Consider the following 11,697-nt stretch of genomic DNA (forward strand, 5'->3'; position numbering starts at 1 on the left):
CACATGGCTCAGCCCACCTCACCCACATGGCTCAGCCCACCTCACGTCACATGGCTCAGCCCACCTCACCCACATGGCTCAGCCTACCTCACCCACATGGCTCAGACCACCACACCACATGACTCAGCCCACCACACGTCACATGGCTCAGCCCACCTCACCCATATGCCTCAGTCCCCCACACGTCACATGGCTCAGCCCACCTCACGTCACATGGCTCAGCCCACCAGTGAAATATCATGTACACTGGCCTTTGATATTGACCTTTTTTCCCAGTGCAGCTCAGAGAAGATGAATGTCACCTTTCACATTATTGGGTAATATGAGAATACACATACCAGTTCATACCTGTTCTCTGGTCCCTCCCTCATCAACATGCTAATGTAATTATTAAATAAAACATTTCCATTTTCATTACATACCTTATTTTATATCCAGTGACGTCATCATTGGGTCTCTATACTACTCTATGCAATGCAGGCCGATCATGGTTGTTGGGAAAGGCCGGGAGGGTGCTGTACATTGCCTCCTGAAAACATCACAGCACTCTGCCTCAGTACTGCTCTAAAGAGCCCTGATACAAGCAGTGGGAGGAGTTATGCAAATACCATAATGGCTCGATGGGTGAATGTCAATCTGGAGGAGTGGGCATTGTTAAGCAGACTGTATTTGAATGCAAACCACCCCAGGTAATCCCCACATGTGATGCTGAGCCCCCGTGATTGAAAGAACTGAAATCCAATGATTGAAAAGGAGGGGCCAGGGACAATCAGGCTGGAGAGGAAAGTGCTAGATGATGCTGGAAGTCCTCCAGCCAGGAAATGAGGCGGGTTCAGATAGAAGACTGAAGGGAAGGACGGAGGTCAGATAAGAATGAAGGGAAGGCCGGAGGTCAGATAGAAGACTGAAGGGAAGGACGGAGGTCAGATAGAAGACTGAAGGGGAGGACGGAGGTCAGTTAGAAGACTGAAGGGGAGGACGGAGGTCAGATAGAAGATTGAAAGGAAGACTGGAGGTCAGATAGAAAACTGAAGGGAAGGACGGAGTACAGATAGAAGACTGAAGGGAAGGACGGAGGTCAGATAGAGGACTGAAGGGAAGGACAGAGGTCAGATAAGAATGAAGGGAAGGCAGGAGGTCAGATAGAAGACTGAAGGGGAGAACGGAGGTCAGATAGAAGACTGAAGGGGAGAACGGAGGTCAGATAGAAGACTGAAGGGGAGAACGGAGGTCAGATAGAAGACTGAAGGGGAGAACGGAGGTCAGATAGAAGACTGAAGGGGAGAACGGAGGTCAGATAGAAGACTGAAGGGGAGAACGGAGGTCAGATAGAAGACTGAAGGGGAGAACGGAGGTCAGATAGAAGACTGAAGGGGAGAACGGAGGTCAGATAGAAGACTGAAGGGGAGAACGGAGGTCAGATAGAAGACTGAAGGGGAGAACGGAGGTCAGATAGAAGACTGAAGGGGAGAACGGAGGTCAGATAGAAGACTGAAGGGGAGAACGGAGGTCAGATAGAAGACTGAAGGGGAGAACGGAGGTCAGATAGAAGACTGAAGGGGAGAACGGAGGTCAGATAGAAGACTGAAGGGGAGAACGGAGGTCAGATAGAAGACTGAAGGGGAGAACGGAGGTCAGATAGAAGACTGAAGGGGAGAACGGAGGTCAGATAGAAGACTGAAGGGGAGAACGGAGGTCAGATAGAAGACTGAAGGGGAGAACGGAGGTCAGATAGAAGACTGAAGGGGAGAACGGAGGTCAGATAGAAGACTGAAGGGGAGGACGGAGGTCAGATTGAAGACTGAAGGGGAGGCGGTAGGTCAGCTTGATTGCTCCCCACGTATTGCTTATCCAATCCAGACATGAAAGAGAACCTGTCACATTCTTACTAGCATACACAGCACCTACTACACCAGGGTGGGTGTAAAATGCCGGCAGCCTGTAGACAAATGGCCGGTTCTGGGAGAGTTGGCTTCTTGCTGGTTCCGGGAGTGAGGTAGTAAATGCGACCAGTGACTTCACCACCCCAGAACTAACATGAGGCCAATCCACGTCTGAAAGTTGACGACATGTCAGATTTCCAGCCCCGCATCAATCACAGCGAAGCTTCACTGGCCAGGAGTTTGGAAATCAGACAACAACAGCTTCAATCTGAGGCTAATCACACAGATACTCTGAGGGGGCTTTTTCAATCCACATTAGCTAAAAAGCATGCGTACGCGTCATTGCTCGTGTCAAATAATAGTTAGACATCTCCTATACACGTACACAATACCCGCTCACATCCAAGGTTCTATGACTGAGGTCCACACTGAAGGTTACAGATAAGCGCTGCGCAGGTTAGTGGACTGTGAGGCGGGTTAACGGGCCGATGAACCCGGTATGTAATGGCCATTACCCAAGCTGCGTGTCATTGAATAATAGCGTCACTGTCCGGATCAGGCCCAAAATCTTTGTGGAAATGATCTCCTCTCACATGCAAACACATAGGGCGTTGTGCACAAAGCTGCCGAAGGCAGCCGAGTAAATAACCCAGCCGAAGTGAAGTGAGTAGAACGCTGTTCGGCTATTCACTTCAGTCTTGTACAGCTGATTTCAGCCGTACATCGGTTAAAATCAGCCGTACATCGGTTAAAATCAGCCGTACATCGGTTAAAATCAGCTGTACATCAGCTAAAATCAGCCGTACATCGATTAAAACCAGCCGTACATCGATTAAAATCAGCAATACATTGATTAAAACCAGCCGTACATCGGTTAAAACCAGCCGTACATCGGTTAAAATCAGCCGTACATCGGTTAAAATCAGCCGTACGTCAGCTAAAATCAGCCGTACATCGGTTAAAACCAGCTGTACATCGGTCAAAATCAGCCGTACATCGGTTAAAATCAGCCATACATTGGTTAAAATCAGCCGTACGTCAGCTAAAATCAGCCGTACATTGGTTAAAATCAGCCGTACATCGGTTAAAATCAGCCGTACATTGGTTAAAATCAGCCGTACATTGGTTAAAATCAGCCGTACGTCAGCTAAAATCAGCCGTACATCGGTTAAAATCAGCCGTAGATCAGCTAAAATCAGCCGTACATCGGTTAAAATCAGCCGTAGATCAGCTAAAATCAGCCGTACATCGGTTAAAATCAGCCGTAGATCAGCTAAAATCAGCCGTACATCGGTTAAAATCAGCCGTAGATCAGCTAAAATCAGCCGTACATCGGTTAAAATCAGCCGTAGATCAGCTAAAATCAGCCGTACATCGGTTAAAATCAGCCGTAGATCAGCTAAAATCAGCCGTACATCGGTTAAAATCAGCCGTAGATCAGCTAAAATCAGCCGTACATCGGTTAAAATCAGCCGTAGATCAGCTAAAATCAGCCGTACATCGGTTAAAATCAGCCGTAGATCAGCTAAAATCAGCCGTACATCGGTTAAAATCAGCCGTAGATCAGCTAAAATCAGCCGTACATCGGTTAAAATCAGCCGTAGATCAGCTAAAATCAGCCGTACATCGGTTAAAATCAGCCGTAGATCAGCTAAAATCAGCCGTACATCGGTTAAAATCAGCCGTAGATCAGCTAAAATCAGCCGTACATCGGTTAAAATCAGCCGTAGATCAGCTAAAATCAGCCGTACATCGGTTAAAATCAGCCGTAGATCAGCTAAAATCAGCCGTACATCGGTTAAAATCAGCCGTACATCAGCTAAAATCAGCCGTACATCGGCTGCCTTCGGTCAGTCAAACACTCTCTGCGTGTTGGGCTGAGCCGAGGTGCAGAGGGAATTTGACTCGGCCGATCCAACATCTGGATCGGCTGAGCTGAAGCTTTGGCAGCTCACTCGCTGCCGTTCTCCCCTATTCTCACAGGGGCCGAACGGTAGTAAGTGAATAGCCGTATGCCACCGAGCGGCATTCGGCTCGGCTGTTCTGCTTGGTACCTCCGAGGTACCAAGCAGAATAGAAAAAGAATGAAATGAAGAAAAAAAAAATAAGAAAAAAAAGTTGAAAAATAATTTTTTAAATGTCATAAAATAGTAAAATTAAAAAAAAAAAATAGTTCAAAGAAAAGAAAAAAAAAAAGAAAATTAAAAATAATTTTAAAAAAAAAGCAACGGTCGGCTCGGATAAGTTGTTATTATTTGAAGGAGAACTATGGGGTTAAGTCTTTTCCCCATAGTTCTCCTTAGGGTAACGGAAGGACACAAACTAGCGTCCTCCCGTCACCCTAGGCTCAGTATACCGCGAACTGAGGCGCGGCAGCTGAAGCGGATCCCGACAATTGTGCCGAGATCCGCCCAGCTGCGTGAGTGACAGCTGGCTCTGCCTATCTAGAGGCAGAGCCAGCTGTGCCCGCCCCCTCCCCCGTCCGTTCCGCCAGTCAGCACTGGTGGATCGGAGCGGGGAGGGGGCCGACCTTTCTCCACGCTTCGGCTCGGCTGTCTTTGGCTGCTGTACGGACTACGCAGCTGTACAGCAGCTCTTCGGTTCAGCTCCAACGGCCAAAGAGAGCCGAAGGATCAGCCGAAGCTACAGCTGGATCCTTCGGCTTTTTAGTGAATAACCCCCAAAATCTTCATATTTGTTACTAAAAAAAAGCTAAGTAATGTGCTAATTTCTAAACAAAGATCTTCTGTCAGTCATTTTCCGTTGATTTACCCCACCCTAAAGCTGGTGTGATCCACAAAAATTGCAATGGACAGAATTCGGGGGCAAATCTTGGCTATAAGGCTGCTGTGTGACACGGCCACAATGGCCCACTCTTATCTATGCTTTATGGTAAGAGGTGGAAACATGCAGGCAATGGTGTGGTGAATCCGCCGCCAGTCCTTATGAATGTCACCTCAACTCACCATTGCAGTAGCAGGCACCACATCTACGCTGCAGCTCACCACAATGTATGGGCCATGCTAAAAAAAAAAAGGTTAGGTATGATTTTTGGCCCAATGCCATGGCAGCCCATTCATAATCCATAATTTATATAAAATGGGTTGCTTTAATAGAGGGAGCATTGACACATCTCAATGGCCCAGTCTTGTTGACCATTCTTTGGGCTACAGAAGAGCAATTCATAATAAATGGGTTACCTAATGTAATAGACATTTGCACACCTCAATGGCCCAGTCTTGTTGACCATTCTTTGGGCTACAGAAGCATAATTCATAATAAATGGGTTACCTGAACATAGTGGGTGTTGACACAACTCAATGGCCCAGTCTTCATGAAAATTCTTTGAGCTACGGAAGCATAATTCCTAATAAATGGGTTGTCTTAGCGTAGCGCGCATTGATACATCTCAATGGCCCAGTCTTCATGACCATTCTTTGGGCTACAGAAGCATAATTCATAATAAACAAGTTGCCTTAATGTAGTGGGCACCGACACAATAATGGCCCAGTCTTTTTGACCATTCTTTGGGCTACAGAATAAATGGGTTGCCCTAATGTAGTGATTATTGATAGACCTCAATATCCCAATATTCAAGGGACATTCTTTGAACTACAGAAGAATAAGGCAAATGGGCTACCTTAATGTAATGGGTGTTGACAAGCCTATGGGCCCAGTCTTTTTGACCATTCTTTGGGCTACAGAAGCATCATTCATAACAAATGTGTTGCCTTAACGTAGTGGGTGTTGACACACCATAATGGCCCAATCTTCGTGAAAATTCTTTGAGCTACAGAAGCATAATTCATAATAAATGGGTTGTCTTAACGTAATGGGTGTTGACACACCATAATGGCCCAGTATTTTTGACCATTATTTGGGCTACAGAATAAATGGATTGCCCTAATGTAGTGGACATTGATAGACCTCAATATCCCACTCTTCAGGACCATTCTTTGAGCTACAGAAGGATAATTCATAGCAAATGGGTTGCCTTAATGTAAAGGGTGTTGACAAGCCTAATGGCCCAGGCTTGTTGACCATTGTTTGGGCTACAGAAGCATAATTCCTAATAAATGGGTTGTCTTAGCATAGCACACATTGACACACCTCAATGGCCCAGTCTTGTTGACCATTCTTTGGGCTACAGAAGCATAATTCATAATTAATAGGTTGCCTTAATGTATTGGGCACTAACACACCATAATGGCCCAGTCTTGACCATTCTTTGGGCTACAGAATAAATGGGTTGCCTTAATGTAGTGGGCATTGATAGGCCTCAATATCCCAGTCTTCAGGACCATTCTCTGAGCTTCAGAAGAACAATTCATAATAAATGGGTTGGCTTAATGTATGGCACTAACACACCATAATGGCCCAGTCTTCTTGACCATTCTTTGGGCTACAGAATAAATGGGTTGCCTTATTGTAGTGGGCATTGATAGACCTCAATATCCCAGTCTTCAGGACCATTCTTTGAGCTACAGAAGAAAAATTCATAATAAATGGGTTGGCTTAATGTAATGGGCACTGACACACCATAATGGACCAGTCTTGTTGACCATTCTTTGGGCTACAGAAGCATAATTCATAATAAATGGGTTGCCTTAGCATAGCACACCTCCTTACAACCATTCTTGAAACTACAGACTATAAGCATGTAAAGATCTCCATCTTACCTTTAGTATCATGCACCGGGTCCATGTGCCGATAGATATATCCTTCCAAGTAAGAGTGAAACTTTGGAGTCGGTGGAAAAAAAGCCAAACAGATGGTCATTAATTCCCAGCCCCGAGCCAGGCTCTCGTAGCGGAAGTTCTCGGTGGTCTGACGGCACAGTTGGATGTACAGCTCGTCCCTCAACCCCTGCATGCTCCATCCCTTGGTGGCGACCTCTAAAGCTACGTTGAGCTGGTCGGTCTTGGCCCTCCGGTCGCCCATGTACATCTGGATGAGCTTGAAGATCTCGCAAGCTTCTTTCTTCACATTGCGGTCGGAGGTCATGATCATGGGCTTCTTGATGGACTCGCTGCTCCAGGCCAGCATGTTGGCGATGGAGACCTTCCGCCGGAACAAGCCCTGCGTGTGCTTGTTGAAGTGCTTGGAGGCCCAGTTCTCGATGTCGGTCTCGGACGACGGCTTCCTCAGGGTGAAGGTGGGGAAGACGCAGCTGGAGCTGGGCATCATGTTCCTGTTGTTGCGGCTGTTCTCGAACTGGGCGCAGGCACCGAGGTCCTCCGACTGCGAGACAACAGAGACAAGAGAGACACTTTCACCATCAGCCCGTGTCAGCCGGGATTCTAATTTTAACACAGATCAGCTACTTGCCGCGTATCAGATAATTGTTTGACTTACTTCAAAACACATGCATCTCATTTTGGTAATTGCTTTTGCGAAAAAATGTCAAGTATTCGGGTAAATGTGATAAGGGGACGGACGCAAGTGGCGGCATGCGGTCCCATGCAGGTTCTCTTTACCATGTGGTCTCCTTGAAGAACATCACGGCTTAAGATTGTTAGAGACGTATAACGCGCAGGGAGCTGTGACTGAAAGAGGTCGCCGCTGTGTCACATGACAACATTCCAGTCAATCAGATTAACCGTTAGTGCTCCATTCACTGGTGACATAACGGGCACCAACCTCGCGCCAACAGATACATCCCTAGCAATAATAAGGCAGCATTTGGGGCCCCGTGTATGGAGAGGTGCTTGTGACAGAATGCGATAGAGTGGCAGAGACATTCAGCTCTCCTTGGCCATCCAGAGGTTATAATCACTCCAGAGGAGTTGGAACCATTGTCTCCCTTCCCTCTTGTGGTCCCACCCACCACTTTTGGGCGTCGATGCTCCTTTTCTGCATATGTAACCCCCAATACCCGGGGACTTTTAAACAAAATCTCATTGGTCAACCCATCCAGCCCGGGGGAAGCCCATAAGGGTAAAACGCGTTGGGCACCTCATGGACCCTATAACTATGATATGCATAATGGAAAATAAATTATATACCGATTGTAACAAGTCAATGTTGCTACTGTAACTAGGTGTTTCTACCTTTCTGGGGGGGTCCATGTTAGGACAATGTGGTTGGGACAAAGAGATGATCAATTGTTATGCTTATGCAATGTTAAGATGTGTACATATAATTTTGATCCTTAAAGGAGAACTACAGCTCGCAGTATACTCAGACCGCCGCAGACGGAAGAGATCCCGACATTACTGTTGAGATCCACCCAGCTGCGTGATTGACAGCTGGATCTGCCTATCTAAAGGCAGAGCCAGCTGTACCCGCCCCCTCCCCCGTCCGTTCCGCCAGTCAGCTCTGGAGGTGCGGAGAAGGGAGGGGGGAATCCTTCCGGGGAGCCGTGAGTGACAGTCAAAGCTCTCTGCAGGGAGATGATCGAGAAGTGAGCGAGCGACGTTATGTGTTCCCTCACTTCCTGATCTATTGAGCCGATGTGTGACAGTCTCATTGTCACAGGTCGGCTCGAACTATGAGGATGAGTGAAAACCACTCACCTCATAGTTCTCCTTTAATGTATGTGCTGTTCATATTTGCACCTTAAAGGCCCCAACTATACCCTCTTCCTAAATAATAAACATAGCAATAAAATAAGAGAAACAATTTAACAAATGTATGATGGTCCCAAGCCACTGTGTGCTCCGGACCGATACAATAATTAAGAGTTCAGCAAGTTTTTGTATCTGTGTTTGGTAAAGAGACTCTTAGGGGCAGCTTATAGCAGAGCCAATGACATAGTTAGCTAGGTTGAAAAAAGACACATGTCCATCGAGTGCAACCATGACGTTTGCAGCACTTTACTGCCACTAGATGGAGCCCAGGAGCTAAGGAAATTGCTATGCTCTTTGGCTCCATCTAGTGGCTGTAACATGATGTGAATGTCCTTCGTTTAGCTATACACTGGGCGAACATGTTATAAATAACCCCTTGTTCCTATTTAGTGTCTGCACATAGCCCAACCTCCAGAGCATCTATGCTTAACCAATTGCTCTCCCTCACTCCCCCCTTACCCAGGCTGTCAGTGACCTTGCAAATTAGGGATGTACCGATACTAGTATCGGTATGGGTGCTGATGCAGAGTATTTGGGCGAGTACTCATACTCGCCCTAATGCTCCGATGCCTAGCCCGATACTTCCGGTATCAGGAAGACTGGGCACCGTGTTATGACGCGGCACCTGGCTTTCTCATTGACAGGGAAGCCGGCTTCATGCTCCCTTGTCACCTAGTGACGAGAGAGCATGGAGCCGGCTTCCCGGTCAATCAGGAATCCGGGCGCCACGTCATTACACGGCGCGCGGCTTCCTGATTGGCCAGAAAGCCGGCTCCATGCTTTCTCGTCACCGAGTGACGAGAAGCATGGGGACGGCTTCCCTGCTAGTCGGGAAGCCTGGTGTCGAGTCATTACACGCCGCCTGGCTTCCTTAATGGGACTTCCGGTATCGGTATTCGGTATCAGTATTCGGTATCGGCGAGTACCGGAAAAAACATATCCGTACTCGATACCGGAAAACCGTTATCGGTGCATCCCTACTATTTAGTGTCTGTACATATTGTATATGCTGACCCAATCGCTCTCCCTCACTCCCCCCTTTCCCAGGGCTGCCAGTGACCTTGGAAATAGAGATTGGCTTCTGGGTATAAGGGAGCATGTGACCTTCCCTACTTCCCTATGTGACAGCGCCTGGGCCTATCACCTAGCCCAAATGAGCACTTAACCCTTGCAGTACATGGGGGGGGGGAGAGGGGGGTAGCCCCAGTGCAAGGGTATTTTTTTTATATTCCCGGAGTGCTTCCTTAAGCCATACTTGTTGTTTTGCACTCTGGCCTCTACATGGAAATCAAAATGGATTCAAAAATGTTCTTTTTGAGTTGCAGCAACAAAGCTGCTTCCCGCCCACGTCATAGTCAATACAGAATTGTTCCGCGCTAAAAGGTTTTCCTAAATAAAGCCGATGGTTACCGCTGCATTGAAAAGGAAGTTATATAACACCGCGCTGTACTCGGCAATACGGCTTCATTGTATAACTAAAATACAAAAGCATGCAGCTAGTTCGGTTAGTTATAGTATCCCAACCTTACATCTGGCTGGTGAAAAGAAAAACCTTAAATACAGTATACAGCTAAATATACATAGAAAGGTGCTGTATATAGAGCTGTATACCTGCCAAAGGATTTGTATATCCGTCCTTCCAGTCCCAAGAGTTACACAGCTCTGCTACACAGCATAGTCCTGGAGACTGTCTTGTCCCTCCCCCAAGTCTGTGATTGGACAGTGAAAAGAGAAGCAGCAGAGTGCTAAAGTCATCTTTCTAGTCACTCTGCCCTCCCCTCCTTGTTAGCACATGAGCACTGTAGCGCAACTGATTGGCTCTTTGTGCTGCTTCCCTCTCCCCCAGTCTGAGCTCTGCTGTACAGGGAGTGTACAGTCACATTCAGGTCCTGCATATAGTGATGTATTAACAAATACGTCCAGATGGGTCGCATCTTTTTCTTTAACGCACCTTAACATAATACAACATGTGTGCGTTGCGGTGTGCTATGCGGGGCTGTCGGCGCCTGCGGCACTCTGCGTTGGGATGCCAATCTAAAACAAAATGCAATGTCAAAAGAATGGCCCTGAAAAGCATCACGCAGAGCGCAATGCGTTATTGTGCTTTGCGGTGAAACACGTAATGCTCGGGTTGCAATATTCCGTGACACATGATCTCCCTTTTGGTTCTCATCCTCAGACATTTTAGCATGCTCAGCGTCTATAGCAGGGGTGGGCAACCTCGGTACTCCAACTATTGTGGAACCACAGGTCCCATGAGGCATTGCAAGACTCTGGAAGTCACGCCTGTGGCTGTCAGAGTCTTGCAATACCTCATGGGTCTTGTAGTTCCAAAGGCATGATGAAATGTGTAGCTTGATTGAAAGCTACAACCTGCTACTTGGTTAGCTTACAACAATACAATCAGTAAGTTCAGCTCACTTTGTCACTGGGGTGGGGGTGGGGGGGGTCTTTATTGTAGCTGAACAGAGCATGCTCGGCAGTAAGATCCCACCTCCACCACACATTGTTTTTTTTCCCAGTAAGAACTCACCACCAGCACACAGACTGGTCTTTCCCAGAAAAAGTCAACCACCAGCACACAAATTGGCCTTTGCCAGTAAGAACTCACCACCAGCACACAGACTGGTTTTTCCCCATAAGAACCCACCTCCACACAAAAGAACACAAATTGTTCTTTCCCCGGTGAGATACCACCACCAGCCCACAAATTGTTCTTTCTCAGTAAGAACCCACCACCAGTCCACAAATTGTTCTTTCCCAGTAAGAACCCACCACCAGCACACAAATTGTTCTTTCCCAGTAAGAACCCACCACCAGCACACAAATTGTTCTTTCCCAGTAAGAACCCACCACCAGCACACAGACTGGTCTTTCCCAGTAAGAACCCACCACCAGTACACAGACTGGTCTTTCCCAGTAAGAACCTACTACCAGCACACACACTGGTCTTTCCCCGGTAAAATCCCACCTCCAGCACACATTGTTTTTTTTCCCAGTAAGAACCCAACCCCAGGACACAGACTGGTCTTTCCCAGTAAGAACCCACCACCAGCACACAAATTGGTCTTTCCCAGTAAGAACCCACCACCAGTACACAGACTGATCTTTCCCAGTAAGAACCCACCACCAGCACACAGACTGGTCTTCCCCAGTAAGAACCCACCACCAGCACACACACTGGTCTTTCCCAGTAAGAATCCAACTCCAGTGTGCAAATTGCCCTTTCCCCAGCAAGATATCCT

General features: G+C 47.3%; 1 protein-coding gene across 1 annotated transcript in view; it reads right to left on the reverse strand.

Annotated features, from left to right (window-relative positions):
* The window catches only part of ARHGAP39 (Rho GTPase activating protein 39), a 122,074-nt gene that overhangs the window by 37,133 nt on the left and 73,244 nt on the right, over nucleotides 1-11,697 (reverse strand). The window contains exon 4 of the mRNA XM_018571262.1: nucleotides 6,563-7,124. Coding sequence (XP_018426764.1) covers nucleotides 6,563-7,124 — 562 coding nt within the window. The remainder of the gene's footprint in view (nucleotides 1-6,562; nucleotides 7,125-11,697) is intronic.

Source organism: Nanorana parkeri, unplaced genomic scaffold (genome assembly GCF_000935625.1).
Source record: "Nanorana parkeri isolate BGI_ZX_2015 unplaced genomic scaffold, ASM93562v1 scaffold1717, whole genome shotgun sequence".
NCBI lineage: Eukaryota > Metazoa > Chordata > Amphibia > Anura > Dicroglossidae > Nanorana > Nanorana parkeri.